General features: G+C 38.0%; 1 protein-coding gene across 1 annotated transcript in view; it reads right to left on the bottom strand.

The window, feature by feature from the left end:
* Positions 1–19,357, bottom strand: part of LOC136242468 (Fanconi anemia group D2 protein-like) — a 41,773-nt gene that overhangs the window by 4,040 nt on the left and 18,376 nt on the right. Inside the window, exons 17-25 of the mRNA XM_066033896.1 lie at positions 5,210–5,332; positions 4,817–4,938; positions 4,255–4,365; positions 3,814–3,941; positions 3,667–3,754; positions 1,862–1,984; positions 1,730–1,808; positions 680–751; positions 587–625 (exon numbers count right to left, since the gene is read on the bottom strand). Coding sequence (XP_065889968.1) covers positions 587–625; positions 680–751; positions 1,730–1,808; positions 1,862–1,984; positions 3,667–3,754; positions 3,814–3,941; positions 4,255–4,365; positions 4,817–4,938; positions 5,210–5,332 — 885 coding nt within the window. The remainder of the gene's footprint in view (positions 1–586; positions 626–679; positions 752–1,729; positions 1,809–1,861; positions 1,985–3,666; positions 3,755–3,813; positions 3,942–4,254; positions 4,366–4,816; positions 4,939–5,209; positions 5,333–19,357) is intronic.

Raw genomic sequence — 19,357 nt, 5'->3', positions numbered from 1 at the left:
AAACAATTTTGTGTCTGAACGCGTGCCCAACAATCAATCACTGAAAAGTGCAGTGGCCATTACACTTCGTCTTCAGTTATGTTACACAGCGATATGAATGAAGGACAGTGCAAGAAGTGTCTCTCCAATCATCACGAAAAATATGGGAAATAAGCATAATACAGCCACGGGGAAGCCATATCACACTATCACGAATTGACACCTTGCATTGTCAGCGAAAAGAACTGGGACACAAAGGAGGACAAAGGGGTAAGTCTGTGATGCGTGCATTGTACATGCTGTGGTTGGCAAAAAAGCATGTCTCAGGATGAAGCAACATCGAACACTGAAGAAATCAAGCCTGTAACCTTAGCCATTGTTGAGTTAAACTTGTCTGAAGGTATCAGTCGGCAGAAAATATTATTTTTTTAAAAATTCTGCAACTTGTTGAAAGTGTTTTGGGTCGATCAGAAGGCTTGTTTGGGCTTAGTTTTACCCAACCAATACTGCCATATCGTCGTGAGGGAAAGAGTGAGGCTAGCTTTTGGGTGATGTTGTTTCATGGGCCACACCCAAACCTTTGCGGTCCCTACTATACAGTACAAACCTTTAGAGCAATTGCAAGTATTGGCTTCTTGTCAAAGGCCTACAACAGACATGTGCATATGTTCATTACACATCATTATAGAACATCACACACCTTCACAACTTGCACTAGCATACACAACACTCGCACAGATATTTCTAGCTGCATCAGTTTGTAATTCTGATCCTACAGAGACAAAGAATATTGATCCAATTGAATTCTACAAGTAGTGATTACAAGAGTTCTCCTCCAGAATGAACCAAGGGTATTTCCTAATTTCTATTATGTACTCCTGGTACAATAGTTCACTTTCTCACTATGCATCACAACATGTACATATTTGTTTATCTATAAAATAAATGGCATAATATAATAATACTCCTAAGGTTGTGCTCCTTTAGTAGCTTGTGGTATGCACCTGGTAACTATATTGTGTATGTCTTCAGCATAGGCGGATCTGAGGGGGGGCCAAGGGGTGCTGTGCCCCCCCTGGCCCTTCCCTTGCCCCCCCTTGGACTCACAGTACTACTATATTGATACCAGAAACTGGAATCATGCATTCACACTGTATTCAGAAGTATAGAAAGCCAATGGGAAAATAGAAGACAACAGTTATAAATGTACTTTACAGTTATACTGTACACTGTAAAGAAAGTAAGTTTAAGTTTTTGTGCCAAGATCGAGATACTCTAATAGAGCAGTCACTACTCTAATAGAACAGTCACAATTCTAATGTCATAACAATACTAGCTACACCTTTATATTTTGATTTATTACACTTTACCATCAAACAGGTTTTATCTCAGATAGGCTAACTAATCTTTATATACATTGCAAGCATACACTTTTAAGCTAAATGTTACCAAAAATGCTCCCAAATTCAAACCTAGGAAGTCTAATTTTTAAAAATTTTCTCTTAAAATTGTATGTCTATCATTCATCCAGCTATACTGAATATAGTTATACAACTGAATATAACCTGTGTACTATAATTCCTCTTAGTGGAATAGATGCTGTTGTACACTAAAACTTCTTGCCCCCCCTTGGCCCCCCCTGACAGTGCCTCCTAGATCCGCCTATGGTCTTCAGTGTCTCAGTGGATGAGGAAACAAAGAAAAAAGACATTTACAAATCAGTATAGTGTTCTATTGTTGTGACACTCACCTCATTGCTTGTGTGCACAACTTTCAAGTGGTTCACCAGCTCCACCAACATGACACGATAGTAACACGATATGGTCTGGCTGTGGTATGAATTGATAAACATTGAGGTTAGCATTGTTGGGAATATGTGTACTTGGATAGTGTGTGATATTTATCATCAGTGTCCTTATCATCTTCCTCCAGACTAGCTGGAATGGCGTTGGCACAAATCACCTCAACTCTGTCCAAGACATCTTGTGACCAACCAATGTGATACCTGTACATACAATCATTGATACTAAATGCCATTGTAAACCCAATCTGATATTGTATAGCTAGAAAATGTTTGAGGACGTGTAACATTTTGTTGCTCTGCCATTTTTACTTAATTCTTAAGAATAATTTAGCCATGAAAAATGTTTTAGTGCCTGCTACGTACTGTATTTATTTGATTTGTGCTGCAGGGGCACTATGATTTCTCTGCTCAAAAATAAGGATAAAACCCTTTGAATAGTGCTGCACTGTGGTATTATTCGAGGGTCCGTTACTACTATTTAAACCTATCACTACAAGCTATAACATTACTAGTATTTTTTAAAAATTGTGAGTTTAAAAGATGAAATAGGGATCTATGCAATAAAAAGTAATGAAACAAGAGATGAATGATGGTATAACAGCATAGCTTGGTGGGAAGTCCCTACTTTGGCAGTGAATAAATAATTGTTATAGCTAATGTGCCAAAGTAGGGACTTTCCCAGCGAGCTATGCTGTAATACCATCACTCATCTCTTGTTTCACTACTTTTTATTGCATAGATCCCTACTTCATTTTTAAATTAACAATTTAAAAAAAATACTAGTTTGTTTAGTTTTTTTGTTGTTGTAGTACAGCTAGACTGACTGGTGTATTAGAGTGACTGTTAGAGTATCTCGAGTCAGACAAGGGGTGTGCAGCTAGCTAGACCAATAAGGTCTTGTTTCTGTTAAGTAAATAGCTAGATTGTGAAGAGGTGTGGTCTCCGTACTCTATCGCTATTAGCCAACCTGGTGGTGTGGTCGCAAACCTATTGCGAACTAGTCTGGCGTGCCCACCCTTTCGCATGGCGCCAGACTAATCGCGAATGGGATCCATTCGCGAAGTTGCAGATATCTAGCTAGTATACTTCTTAATAGTAGCACCAGGAATGAAGTGCTTCTGAAATCTAGCTCTGAAATAATTCTGAGACGTTTAAATATGCTGCTGAAAGAAAGTATTGATACAGAAAATTAACACCTTGATATGGTTTCATTGGATGAAGAAGACAAGCAGCCTGATTGGAGATAAAAGAAAAGACAAGGTGCAGAGGGCCTACTCTTGTTGGAACCCCAAAAGGCAAATCCCACCAGTGAGTTTGTTATTGTGGTGTAAAATAGTGGCTCTGTGCTGCTTAGTTTGGTATCTAGGCTTGTGACCGTGGTCAGTGAGTAAGTGAGTGAGGCAGACCAAATTTTGAGTTTTGGCGATTTTTTTAAAAACTCTATATCCGGCCGCCTGAAAGTGTTTTCTTGTTTCTAATACTGTATTTCATGTTAGATGGATTAGTATTATTCCTGGCTTTCGTCAGGCACATCACTTTTGATGGGATCCCTACTTAAACAGTACTACCATACTGTTTTAACATCTTGTGATTGTTTTATAAACAATCACAAGATGTTGCTACTAGTTCTATACAAGACCTTTCTTTCACCAAAGTCATTTTAGCATAACCATGTCACGCCTTGTGAGTCAACTCTTACTTCTTAATATTATGAACTCTTGCTTTAACGTGTCTACAAACTTTGTCCCTTACAAAATTTTCTAGCTACACATTAGGCAAACATCATATGTAAACATACTTACAGCATGTAACCATCACCTGACAACTGTATATACATGTATGTATGTAGCTATTGTGTGCATATTCAACAATATTATTAATACTTTAACAGGTAACTGAGAGCTTCATTTCTTTGTTGTCCAGACTCGGATCCTTGCCACGACTTTTTTAGAAGTTTACCGCTCAACTCAGCTGTAACAATAACTCCTGGTAAATCTACCCGGAACACAAAGTGTTGCATGGATACTCACCAACAAAGTTTTTCATTTCGACAGCCTTGGTAGTATTAATCAACAGAACAAGAGACTTGACCAACACATGGGCACAGCCAAGGTTGGGTAACCAAACTGAGAAGGTTCCAATGTATTGTACAGCTACCCTGCATTAGAGGTGGTGTGAAGAGAAGAGAAAAATAAATGTAGTATGCACAATGTAGTTCTAAATCAAAAAGTAGTAGTGTAGTAGTACTATAGTACATTGAAGTAGCATGCACCTACATACATAAAACTACTAAACAACTATAGTTTTAAATTCAAATTACAACAGCCAAACTGAAAGCTGTTAACCCACCACTTTCCTATTGATGCTCCTTATATAAAATGGTCAGGGGTATGTTTTTAAATCGTGACATTTACTGTATGTATGTATGTACTGTAATCTGCAAGTACAGATGTGTGTACTTGTGTACTTACATAGCAGCTTCCTCCATAGTAGTGGTGCTCTGTGATTTATCCTCTTCACTGTTAAATGCTAAACAGAAATCTTTGAGCAGTCTACGATGCTCAGGATGTGACAGTTTTGACCTGTGGACACGCACTCATGCAATGTATCAGTAGTGCACACAGAATATGCATGCAAATAAAAAGTGCATACTATATTGCCAATGTAAAAAAATGTCTCTGAAATTTACTGTAATATACTGCTCATACAGGTATTACAACTCGATATACTTTTTATTTCAAGAGTTCATAACAGTATTACAAACTCTTGGTTACATGTTTACTAACAGATTCCTTTAGCATATATAGTACATACACCCTGTACACTAAAACAGTCACACAAATGCAGATGTATAATGCCCTCACAGTTCACAGATGGTCATGAAACACATGCAGACACAATCTGACAGATACCAATATTCATTTTGAAACTAGTACATTTATACTCAATACCATATGCTTAATAACAAAAGTAGTTCATAGCTATATAGCCACACAAATACAGATGTACAGTGTTCACAGTACACTTCATTACCATGATAGTAGTGCCGTGATGATCTGCAGGATGACCTTGAACTGGTAGCTCATAGTAGTCTCCATGTCATCATCTGATGTTGATAATATCAAGCTATCCTCCTCATTGTTCTTAATCTGTGACTGCATACATTTCACATGGCATTATAAATGAAATGCAGTATTACCATGCAAGGGTGGAACAAACAAAACACAGAAGACAATATACGTACAACATGTGAAAAATGCAAGCAACTATGCAGCAACATTGTTTAATGGTTGCCTGGAGAAACATATTTTGCATACGCAGAAACTGATGGGTTTACCAGAGAATATCCATTGGGAAACTCGATAGGACCAGAATACTGAATAGATCTGCTTAGGTATTAAATGGTTGTAAACCACAAATGCATACCTGAAAATATGCTGCACATTTTTCCAACTGCTGGCGTATAACCTTCATCAAACTTGTAGTTAACACAGCCAACTCTTTTGCATCATACTGCATTCCTGTGTTCATGTCTTCTGAGCTGCTGCCCTACAATGATGATCCACAGTACAGCTCCATACTAACAAGCGCTATACATGCACAATACATCTCACTACGATCCAATAACAAAATCTTGCATGTAACTTAGTTAACTTAGTATGGACATGGCAAGGGATGGTTATAATTTGATGCTTCTGTAACAGCCACTTCTACTTTGACCACTCAGATTATTCAACAGCAGAACAGCAAAAATATACACATGAGCACGAGGGCCCGATTGCGAGTGCATATATTTTTGTCATATCCTGAGTAATCGTGTTATAACTATTATATTCTACACCCCAGTAGATGAAATGAAGCAATTTATAGTGAACCAGCACCTGTTGAAGATCAAAATTAGTAGAAATCCTTGATGGATCAGACGTTTTAGACTCTTTAGCGGTGCCATGCCCATCTATTCACGATTAGTGAGTTATACAAGAGTTCATCGAAATCCTTCTCCTTGCTCAGGTGAATAATTCTTGGTTGATGTAGGTGCTTGTTATTAGAGACTTGTTTACCATTTAGATAAGGATTTCACAGAATGTGTGAAGTTACACTATAATAATTATATGGCAAGCGTAGCCACAAAGCGTGGTATTTAATAGTTATACCAAAGCTGCGAGGGATTTGCTGATACATACACCCAAAGCCCGAGAGCTGCGGGTGTATAATATCAGGCAGCCGTGGTATAAGTGATATATATATCACTTGGGGCGTACTCACTTAATGGGTTAAAGAACTACTGAGAACTCATCCCGTTTGTTTTATACAGTAGCATCTGAAGATTGATCGTGGTTTTAATAGCGTGGGCTAATAGCCATCAGAATGTTATCCATACATTAAAATGTCATTAATACGTTACTATGCTTCAACACGCAATGTTAGAAAACTTGCGATTATAGGATGGAGTTTATATTGTTATCATTTTTGTACTAAGTTAAGCCATCTTCGCTATTTGTACAGTAAGTAAGTAATTATATTAAGTTAAGTACTTAGTACTGTAAGTTACTAACCTATTTCAACGTAGCAGTAGTTGTTCCATGGTCTGTTCAAAGGCTGATACGCAGTGGGTAGAAATACGCACCCACGATCGCCCAAACAATTATTTTGTGCCATCATTATCCTTTAGTAACAACCGACTAGTCTATCTTAGCAAATATACTCAGCTTAGCAACCACTACAAAAATGAGTCCCACAATACAAAGCTCTATGTTGCTCAATATAACGAGTCAAAGCGCATTGTTTCTTTGAACTGGCTGGGTATCAAAATCATTGGTAAACCACTTTCCCATGATATTGCCTGGGAAATATGCAAGTTAAACACCGAGAACACCCACACTAAAGTGATATATATCACTTATATACCACAGTTTGCCGTGGTACATCAGTTATATACCACAGTGCGGTGCTTTTGATCTCAACCACAGGTGTATATATATTAATACATAATATTATTTTAAATGTAATATTATATACCACTTTAGTGTGGGCGCTCTATATACGTATATACGTATATTATTTACTATATATATATATATTTTTAATACTAATGTTATAATAATTATATACCACTTTAGTGTGGATGTTCAAAAGTTCACTCTGGCATATTTGGCTGGGAAATAACTTGATATTACCTGGACAATATCATGAACATGCTTTACTCATGGTTTTGATGCCCAACCAATTCAAAGATACGATACGCTTTGACTCGTTATATTGCACAACACAGAACATTAAATTGTGGGTTTTGGTTATAATAGGCTCAGTGTAGTTGCTAAGTTTTGACTAGTTGATAGTTACTAAACTATGTATATTGTAAGAGTACAATAATCATTTGGCCAATGCGTGGATGCATATTTCTACCCACCGCATGTCAGCCATTGAGCAGACCAGGAACAATACCAAGAGAATAAATAGGTGAGTAACTTGTAGTGCTAAGTACTTTATTTACTTACTATCCAAATAGCAAAGTTAGTAGGGTACAAAGTGGTAAAACTAAAAACTATATCCCACAATCACAATTTTCTGGTGTTGTGTGCAGAAGCATAATGACTGTTCTGAGTGCTAATAGCCCACACTACTAAAACCAGTATTGATCATCAGATACTGATGTATAAAACAAACAGGGTGAAAGCATGTTAGTTCTTTCACCTATCAGGTGACTGTGCCTAGAGTGATATATATCACTTATACCACAACCGTGTTGGATTTTGCTGTACACTCTTAGCCCTTGGGCCAGGCTTTTGGATGTATACAGGGATGAAAATAACTTTTTTGTTTTGGACTGAACTTTGTCAGACCACAACATCATTTGGTTGGCCATTGGTGAGACTGTTCTGATACATTACAAAGTAGAAGTAGTTCTACAGTGTGCTTCCGAAATGCGAAGCATTGAGCCTTCTAGGGAGGTCTTCCACAAGTATTGCAGTATGATCCAGGTAAGCTCCATAGTGATCCACAACACATTGTAAAACTTTGCGTTTGTGTGTGATCCAACGGCTTCCACTGGCTCGTACAAGTAGGTTTCCCCCTTGAGGTAATTTGTACACCTCCTTTAAGTAATCAATAATGTCTGAAAGTTCCCGGCATTTCTTAGGGGATTTTTCGTAAAGGTCGTAGTAACATGTCATCAATGTCAAGGAAGAGATGACTAATAAAGGAATCTTTACATGCAAGCTCAAGTCGATGAGCATAGCACCACATCCAGTTCAACTACAGTAAGGCGGCCTTCAGCTTTCCTTGCATGCTGTTTTGGGCAGATATATTTACAGATGCCCCATCAGTGCCACAGCCAACAAGAACAGGGTGCTCATGTACACTAAGAACATCCTCTCTTCAGAGTGTACTATCAATCCCCATAGTCTTAAGTGCTGTACCAAGACATTGTACTAGCCCATCTGCTGGTTGGCTCTAACACACAAAAGTACCTTGCATGGGTGGTTACTTCAAGTAATACATCATCTCTTTTACAATGTAGAATAATGAATAGTTCATTCTCTACATGCCCCCTTGTCAGTAGAAGCATCCATCAGAACACTGCACAATTTTAGGCTAGCATGAAACTGCTGTCTTTGGCTTTCAGCAATGTAGTGAACAAAACTGTGAGCAGAATCCCTGTTTTTGTATGTTGAGCCAAGATCCACTCCATGACTCTCTTCTAAATCATGGATTGCTGGGTATTTGAGAAATGGTATATGCTCTTTTTCAAGAACCAGGCTGATATCAAATTTCCACTTCACTCACTCTCTCACAGCTGGATCCATGGCAGACTTTGAACAATGGGGCTGTAACTGATGATTGGTTCATGTCGACTTATAGCTTGTTCTCTATGAAAAACATCATTGCAGATTTGTGTTGTTCGCTACATGCGTGGTCCATTATATTACTCGTCTTTTGATTGCTGGAACCATCTGTCCATGCCTTAGAGAAATTTTTGTGCCCACAAATTTTGCTTTCATACTTTCTACAAATGACACAACAAAGAGTTGACACCAAGGATTTGTCTTTGCCATCCATATCGGCCGATAGCCAAACCATAGACAGATGTTCCCACTTGTAGGTTTGCTGCCACTTGAAAAAGTCTCTTTCGACACTTGTCTCTTTGGTCGCTTTGGTTGCGAAGTAGAAGTCGATCCTCTCTTGTCAGTACTGGACGTGCGAATGCCACTTGAAACATTGCTCGAAACGTTGGTGGCTATTTTAAATTAATAACAACTCAGCACTTTACGTAACCACATGAATGCGTATTAATAATGGTTCATATAATGCAATAACTTCTGGTTTATTTATTGTTTGGCTAGTGAGCTGGTTGTGGATAGAATGGATGGCCAACCTAGCAAAATGGCCAGATTTTGGCTGATGGCTGACTGTTATTTTCATCCCTGTAAAATAAACCCCGCCACAGGTTTCTATTGGATTTAGTAACCTCAGACATCAAAGGAAATATTATGTAAAACTTTCCAGGTAACATAAACATGTGTGCACTGATTCATAACATAATTTGACAGGAGTTCATAATATTATTTAACCCATTAAATAATATTACAGACTTCTAATGTTATTAAAACATATACATATTACACATGCTTCTTTGATTCAATGATCAGGCTCACCTCCTTGATTCTATTAGGAACTGTCTAGTTTTACAAATCATATGGAAAAAAAGTCTAATGTGCTAGTTCTAGGCTGTACCATTATACAGCTAGCTGATCACATCTCACTGAACTTTTCCACGCCAAAATTGACGGTTCAGCACATAAAGGCCGATTGTCACATAATTGACCTATTTTATCATTTTACAGTTCAGTTGCATGATTGGGGTCACAAATCACACCACTACTATCACAAGTGGTTTATACATGAGGATATTCTAATAAAGGTTAATTATAGATGAGCTGAGGTAGCATACGTACATATATGGTAACATGCACGACGGGATGACATCATAGTGTAACTATAAATTGGAGTTAACTTGTTACATTATTACAGTAACTGATCAAGACTAGTGGAGATGATGAAGTATCTTATCCTACTGTTGCTGTTTGCTACTACTTTAGCTAATGAAGACAAGACACTTGGTATGAGTAAGGACAATCCTGCTGCTTCTTGTCATGAGATATACCAGCGTAATCCTACTAGTAGGGGAAGTGTTGGACAATACTGGATAAAGACTAGTGTAGGATTGTTTGAGGTCACTTGTAACATGAAGCTAAAGTGTGGTGGTGTTAAAGGAGGATGGATGCAAGTTGTTGATGTAGACATGAATCGAGATGATACTTGTCCAGGAACATGGCACATGATCACCACTCCCAGGAGACTCTGTTTAGGATATGTAGATGGATGTGCTTCTGCACATTTCTATGTCAAGGGAGTCAGTTATGAACACATTTGTGGACAAGCCAAAGCTTATCAAAAAGGAAATATGGATGCTTTTCAACATAAAAGACAAGGAATTGATGGCATATATGTTGATGGTATTTCCATCACTTTAGGATCACCACGTAAACATGTGTGGACCTATGCTGTTGGTTTAAGTGATGACTATGACTACCCAAAGTATAACTGTCCATGTGCCACTCATCCTGGTCCCCCTCCACCTGCCTTTGTAGGTAATGATTACTACTGTGAGTCTGGAGATGTGGGAACATATGAAGGTCCTCCTTACTACTTGTCAGACCCTTTATGGGATGGTGCCGGCTGCACACAAGGTAATGGATGTTGTGCCAAGATTGGGATGCCGTGGTTCTACCAGAGACTACCACAGCCTGTAACTGAAGACTTTGAAATTCGTGCTTGTAAACAAGAACCTCATGGGAGTGAAGATGTGGCTATTGAAAAACTTGAACTTTATGTTCTTAATTAGCATATTCTGTAAAGAACTATTTGCAAGACACAAGGACAATGCACATTACACAATTTACTAGTGTATTAGATTGCTTTTTTGAATACCATGTATCTTTTGAACCAACAAAGCAAAAAATGGTATCAGACACATACTATCAATTACTGAAATTGCATCATTTTCAGCTATGGGATGCACATTTTGGGGTTTTCTGCCCTCTGTGACTTGCCTTACCTTTCATCTCCAACCTTGCCAGTTGTCATCTTGTCAATATCACAAGGAAACCACATTAAGGCATGGGTCATCCCACTTTTGTCTATTGTGCTTAGACAGCTCAGGCTCACCCAACATGCTCTAGCATTTCTAGTTTAGCCTCTAGCTTTGTAACTATAGTCAGCCTGGCAGGCAGGAAGATTACTCTGCAGAGGTTTCAACATTTTTCTTCTGTTACTTTTTTAAACACTAGAATTGACGTTAGACATTTGTTCTTTTGTAAAGGCCTTCTTGTTTCTAGTGTAGTAAATACACTAAGACCTTCCATAGAGGTGCTTTTCATCACATAAGATATTTCTATAATAATGTTTGATGGCAGCATTATGTTTAAAGGAGGGATCCATACTGTACAGCTCTACTGTACAGTACTACTTTACTGTATGATGCATCCACAATACTTGCAGTATAGTGTGTGTATATGTGACCATCTCAGCGAAAACCCGTCTAGTTCGCACAAGTATGCATATTGAGAATTTAAAAATTATTTGTAAAATTATGCATGCTACAAGAAAAAAATACGCAAGTTTTTATTGGGCCAGAACTCGAAGAAGGAAGACTCAGATTGATTAAAACTATATACCATCTTATTCGCCTGCTCATGGAGAGTTCGAAAATCTTTGTGTGTTTTTATAGGTTCAATGGTATGGGTGTCACGTGCGTTTGTTTACGATGTGGTAAATGTAAACAAGATTGTCACCGTTTCTTCTACCAAACTGCCTTCATATGCCTATGCGGAAGTGACTGCAAGGCTAAAACTATACATCGGTTGATCTGCCAATCCATGGTGAACATTGTAAGCCAAATTCCAACTTTGTAGACTAATCCAAACAGAAGTTATGGCTGCGAATGCAAGTGGCTGTAGTATATTTTTAGTATAGTCACTGTACAAATTGATTTCCTTGTTCTTCCTACTTTCTAGCATTGTAATTTTAAAACTACACACCACAGAAGGTTGAAACTGATCCATTCCTTGGACACTGTAGATAATGGTGAGTAAATAAAAAAATAATAATAATTGTGCGAACAGGTCGGGTTTTTTTCTGAGACGGCATATGTCTCAGCTCATATACAATATCAAAGAAAAGACATATGAAATCATATGCAAACACGTGCTCAACTACAAACTGATGTAAAGGGACATGGCCATCCCACTTCATAAAGAACAGTAAAGAAGCACCTCTCCACTCACTACAGAAATTATAGACAATTGAGTCTCACGATACTAAGCCAACAAAGGAAGCCATTACCTCATTACCCACAAATCAACACCAACACAGTAGTGGAGTAAGAAATGCATTGGATACAAAGAAGGACAAAATCATGATACATGTATTGCAGTTGTGGTGGTAGGCGAAAGGGCACGTCTCACCCTATACAATGTTGAACAGTGAAAAAATCAAGCCTGTAGCATTTATCACAGTTGAATTATGCTTGGCTGAAGGCATCAGTTATTCAGTACAAAATTTGATTAAACAAAAAATAACTTTTCAGAAACATTTCAGGTCACTCAGAAAGCATATTTTGGGCTTGATTTGTCTAACCAATACTGACAAGTTACCATGAAGGAAAGGTGAAACTGGTTATTTAATGGTCAATCTTCATTATCTCTATAACAGGTATACATACTGAATCGAGATGGTAGTTGTTGGTGTTGTCTCAACATGGCTGGCACCAGGCTGTGTTTAGTTAAGGTAGTTGGATGTAGAGCTGAAACTGAATTGAATGACCAGAATACCCAGGTCACTTTGAACTAGTACTGTGAAATCTTACCAGGTAAACTGATTAACTGGCTAGTTATCAGTTATTTTTCATAACTAAATAACCGATCTTCAAACATATATGCTTTGGGTGCTTTTCACATGCTTTACCACTGATACCACACTTGTAATAGGATTCTGCTATAAGTATAATCATTACTTTGGCCACTATAAGGACAATCTGACAATTTGTACTACAAATTTTACGGACAAATATAACTTACATTTTAAGTGCAGCATAACAATTGCAGGAAATGTTAATCGGATAACCGACAGTTATGATCTGCTCAGCAACCAGTTATAATATTCTGTCCAGTTTCACAGCTTATACTTTGAATCACAATTTGTTTTGGCCAAGTGGGACTCATCCGCTGTATAAATGTCACTGAATTGGATCATACGTATCTGATGATGAATTAATTGTGCACAACAATGTTATAGTATTACAAAGTGTACGCATTCAAAAGGTTTTGAAACAGATAAATTGAGATAATTGCTGGAAATTTGATTTAGAGGAAGAATGCAACCAGCCATAGCCTATTCCTTCAGCCTTTCTCTTCTCCTGGGATGACACCTATTATTTAGATAATGTGATAAATAGCCAATCTGGAAGCAGCTTAAATCATAAGCAATTCCTTGAACAGTAATAAGGCATTACATATCATGAGCCACACCCACTTATTTTCACTGACTTCGTACACACAGGCAAGCTTACAAGTTAAATCTAGCCTGCTGTACAGACCTGATATAATTTACTTAGGGTCAGACCCTCTCTGAGGCAGTGCTCGATCCAGTCTCAAACCTGATTGGGTGTGCTTATATTCACATTTCTATGTCAAGGTTCAATTTATGCATTCAAACAAAAACGTGATGGTACCATTGGTTGATGGTCTTTCCAAAATTACCATGTTACCATGTAAACATGTAAAATCGATCTTAATTGATGACCATGGTTACCCAAACTGGGAACTGCCCTCTGTGCCACTCCCTCTCAAGAGAGTGACATCAGTGTAGGTGGATCTGTGACAGCAGTCAAACTTTAAAATCAACAGTCAAGGCCACTAAATTTGCAGTAAAGGTTGAAATTTGAAACCCATAATCAATAAGTATGAATATGTGTATATGAATATGCGTGCTATGTTGTGTGTGTGCTGCATGTACCACTCAAAATGATTAGCTTTAGTTTAATAAAGAGGCAGTCTTACTAGTGAGGTCGTGAAATGCACATTAGTTGCATTTTAGAACCTAGCTGCTAAGTGGGATTTTCTTGGCTTAATCCGTTTCCACATATGCAATTCATTGTCACAACTACAAACAATATTTATACTATGTACATAGTTTAAAACATGGGAAATAGTGATCGCTGAAAAAAAAACAAAAAAACAAGTCAGTACATTAAATTGCCCTAGGACTACAATGGAGCATATCAAACTCTTCAAAGCCTGACACACACACAGATCTCTATTTGATATTGTACGTACATACCATTGGTAGTGATACATATACATACGCATTATTGGATAAGTAGAAAAGTTTGAAGAGCTTTGCTGAAACAATTCCATGCATATTCTCACTAAGAACAATACAGGTACATTGCCATGTCTACAGTGGCATACATTTCATGATAGCTACGCACATATACAGCAGTAGCTACTAATGTATCTGCTCCTGATTTATGGAAACTATGGCTTCCCTTAGTCTCTGTCATATCCAAATAGAGATCTGTGTGTGACAATTTCAAGTGTTAGATTTTAAACAGTTTGACATGCTCCATTGTAGTCCTAGAGCAGTTTAACATGTTGACTTGTTTCAATTACTTCTTTTTTTTTCCAGCCATCTCTATTTCCCACATTTAAAAATATATATATATTTTTAACACTAATTTGTGTAGCTTTTTATAAATCTATTTATGGATACCGTGATAATGATATATAACAAGGTATAATGTATTTCGCGTACTGGATTCGCAGACTGAGCTGGAAACAGCTTTTAAGCAATAATCCAGACATTATCCATCTCTTGCAACACTGGAGACACCAGTATCGAACTACAACTGCTGGTACTTCTCTTCCTTACAAGTCAACAAACTAGCACATGCACTAATTAATTAGAATACACTTTCGATACACTTGTACCAGCAGTGGTAAGGCTATTGGTGCAGTGTAGATGTTTTTCTTTTGTTGCTTCAGTACTTAGCACTAGTGTTAGGGCTGCTAGTTTATTTGCATAGCCCCACTATCACCTCGCCTGGCGGTGCCACCCATAGCTACCTGCTAAGAATAATTGAAGGGGTCAGTGGAAAAAGGGGGTGACCCACATATGAAAAATAAAATGGGTGTATAGTGGGTATTAAATAGAGTTTTCTGACATTCCTGAATTGCCGTAGACTAATGCAAATTTACATTTGGCTGTGACTTGAACTTTTAAATCCTGTAGTTAAATTTTGTGAAAGCATTATTAACATGCCTAACCAAGCAATTTTCTTCTTATAAAATGGCAAATCTCAAAATGTGGGTTACCCCCTTTTTCCACTGACCCCTTCAATTACTGGCTCATCTCTACAGCCCTAACACTAGTGTTAAAGCAACAAAGCAAAACATCTATGCTACAGCAATAGCCTCTATCACGCTTTATCACAGCTAGTACACGTATATCATGAGTGTATTCTAATTAATTAGTGCACACGCTAGTTTCATGAAGAGCAGTACCAGCAGTTGTAGCTCGATAGTAGTGTCTCCAGTGTTGAAAAAGATGGACAATGCCTGGATTATTGTTTAAAAGCTGTTTCCAGCTCAATCTGTGAGTCCAGTCCGTTAGTCCAGTCCACGAAATACATTACGCCATATAACAAAAAGTGCCCGACATTTCACAATGTCAAACATGTATCATACAGTACGGCAGTACTGGATTGTGGAGGTTTGGGTTTTAAAACCAGCCTCACTTTACAGCTTGGCAGTATTGGCTAGCAAGTAATAATGTTAGGCACAGCCAAGCAATAATGTCTTCAAAACAAACTCAAACCCTTTCAATGAAATTTAATTTTTTTTATTTAACTGAATTTTCTGCTAACTTATTGGCTGCCTACCTGATTCCTTCATCCAGCACAATTCGACTATGGATTAGGCTAGACTTGATTTCTTTACTGTTCAATGTTGCTTCGGCCCAAGAAGTGCCTTTTCGCCAACCGCAGTAGCTACAATACATGCATCGTGGACCTACCTTTGTCCTCCTTTGTGTCCCATTTTTTCTCCACTACCACATACGTAGGTGCTGATTGGTAGTAACTCGTGGCATGGCTTCAGTGTTTTATTTTCTGTAGTGTGAGTGGATTCAGTGGATTGATCGCAGAGCATACTGTTCTTCATTTGTAACACTGTACAACAGGTGGAACATATAATATGCTGAAAAAGAGTAGGAATAGCAACATTGTCATTGATAATCGGGGCACACATTCAGTTGCATAATTAATGTGTCTGGCACCAACGTGAAGCTTGCCTAGAGCATGTTTCAACTGTTGGAAGCATGGTGCAAAAAATTATGGACAATTCTTGTTTTCTTCTTATGTGACAGACAATACATGAAACAACGGATAAAGCACTGGAATCTACATGTTGTACTGCAAGTGAAAAAATGGGATGCAAAGGAGGACAAAGGTACGTAAGTGCATTATGCATGCACTGTAGCTACCACAGTTAGAAAAAAAATGCACCTGTAGGCTAGGAACGTCAAATTGCAAAGAAATCAAGCCTGTAGCACTGTATAGCCACCATAACGCTTCTCTAAACGTATTAGTACATGTAAGTCAGTCAGTCAGTAGAAAGTTCTGTTGAATGAAAAGTTTTTGACTGATATTTTCTTGGTAGAAGATAGCAAACCGATATGTGTAAGGGTCATGGATCATGCATATACAGTACCACAGTACTGTATGGTTATGCAACAGTTGCTATATATAGTAAAACATAATATTTTGTGCAGGATGGATGATCCTGAATACCACAGCCATCCAGGCGGGTAGGACAAGCCCACATGAATTCATAATAGTATTGTGCAAACATTGAAGAATTTCATGCAAGCCAATAGTCTCTGTACAAAAAGTAGAGAGAAAGGAGTGCAACGGGGCATGATACATATTTCAGTTCTACTTTATTTGTTGTTTGCAACGGTGTAATTCTTGACTTAAAACATCCAGCTGTTATGGTGAAATGGGGCTTATAGTGATGACAATACATGACAATCACAATTTTCACGCATAATAGGATCATTGATGTACAATCTGGTACACACTTCTAACAGGTAGTATATATCACTGCATTTAATAAAATAGTTTAACTAGTGCTTCATAGTTCCACATTGGCTTTAACACGCCATTACCTACCCCTCCTGACAGTCATCCACCCTATTCCAAATTAATCAGACAAATCATAGCGACTGTTACTAAGTAGAGGTGTGCGATGACTAATTTAGACATGTCTCGATATATTCTTTGAACTTATCTCGATTATCTAACATATCTCGATAACCAAAACAATTATATATTTTAGTAAACTGCCAATATTGTAACCAGTAAAAGTGATATATATCACTTATACCACGGCTGCTTATATTTGTTAATATTATACACCCGCAGCCCTTGGGCTTTGGGTGTATATATCAGCAAATCCCTCACAGCCGTGGTATAACTATTAAAAAGAGTATTAGAAATATGCCAGAGATAACTGTCCTAGCCATCAAAGGAGTCTAAGAAATATAGATAAAATAGGTTTATGGTTTTGACTATGCCATTTCTTTTACTAGTAGTGCAAGATGGCAAGGTAGTGCATTAATCACTTTGTGTGTTGTCTATCACATAAGTAAGAATCAATTATCTGTCATTTTCACGTCAATTTGAAGTGAGGAATGATTGTATACTTCAAATATTAGTTCTCCATATATGGATAGAACTATTTAACAGGTAAAACATAGCTGAAGGTAGGGATTTTGTCTTGTCTAATATGTCTGGTGCCATTTTTGTTACAATGTGGTATATACATACAGTAGGAGTTCACCATGATGAATTACATGCATACTCACAGTAAACTTTCTAAAAGGAATGTTTCACTGCGGCCTACAATGTCTGTGTACACTTCATGCTCTGCAATACCAAAAGTGCTCTCCTACAAATTGTGTATATTGTGTCACATTGATGTCATCAATCACATGATTATCTGTTAAACTGCAAACACACATACACCTCTTATCACCCCCACACATATTTCCCACACAATAAGTCAATGACTACTGAATGTACAATTCCAGTTCTTCTATTAGAACACCTGCATTAGGAAATCCATCAGCACTGCACAGTCTGGCTTCTATATCACTTGTAATGGTACTGTTCAATTCTCGGTAGAACCAAGGTTGGTTAGTGGAATCGCAACAACTACTAGTAACGCAGCCAGATCTGTCCCACAATGGGTCATCAAAGAAATAGTTAGAAGCACTAACAGAATTGGTAGCACCAGATTCACAGTAATAGTGAGGTTCCACAAATGGGGGAGCTTCGAATCCACCATTACCGCAAGGACAATTCAGAAAGTTGAAATCACTATTATCATAGTGTCCAACAGCATAAGTCCATATGTGCTGACGAGGACTGTTCCCATACGTGATTGATAAGGCATCAGAATATGCTTGGTCAATTGTTTGACCATTGTGGTAGCCTGAAAACCCACTTGTACCTCCCTTCTGATATCCCTTAGCCCTACCACACACCCTGTGGTAGCTCATTCCATTAGTGGAGAAGCTTGAGGAATAACAAATATTTGAAGCGTCGCCATCTCCACGGCAGAAACTAACCCCAGACTGAGTAGCTTTTCTCCATCCACTGGGACAGTTACCTCCCACACTGATATCAATGTTGACAACTCTTGTCCATTCTCCTCCCACACTGGCACAAATAGATGGGAGAGCGATAATAGCACTTCTTGTAGAAATGGCTGTCATGTTACAATAAGTCCATATTGTGTTATTGATGCGATAATATCCTGATTTTTCACCAGTTTCAGGATTATTGTTATAGATGTCCTCACAAGATGATCCAGTGTAATTCATTCCACAGAATACCTTCCTGGGACCTTCATCATGAAATATCCAATAATATCCTGACAGCTGATGACTCTCTGGATTCTTATCATAGATCTCCTCACAAGAATCACCAGGATAGAATGGAAACTGGAATTGGTAGTCACTACACTGTCCTGTAGCCATCACTAGTTGCTTAGCAAAAATTACCGTCATAATAAAGAAAATACTTGTTGACATACTGGTGCTACCAGCACGGTATACAAACTCTCTACACTAGTGAATGTAACAAATGGTCTAATCAATGGTGGCACGTGTACTTATATGTAACTGCTGAGTCAACAATGACGTACTTAAGCTAATTAATGGTGATCCACATGTGTCAATTCCACATAACATGTGTTGGGTATCAAATAAAGTCCATCACAGTGAGACATACACTGCTATAATACTACCACGCGATCAGATTTATTACTTCAAAGTAATAGTTAGGTAGCATGCTGCTTGAATATTGCTTCATAGATCAGTGACTTTGCATGCGTGCATGTCTGCGTGCGTGTTACTTATTAGGGTAAAATTGTCACCATGGATACTAGTAAT

The sequence above is a fragment of the Dysidea avara genome, chromosome 13 (genome assembly GCF_963678975.1).
Source record: "Dysidea avara chromosome 13, odDysAvar1.4, whole genome shotgun sequence".
NCBI lineage: Eukaryota > Metazoa > Porifera > Demospongiae > Dictyoceratida > Dysideidae > Dysidea > Dysidea avara.
Note: the sequence above shows the minus strand (reverse complement) of the source record. Positions and strands in the feature narration are given on the sequence as shown.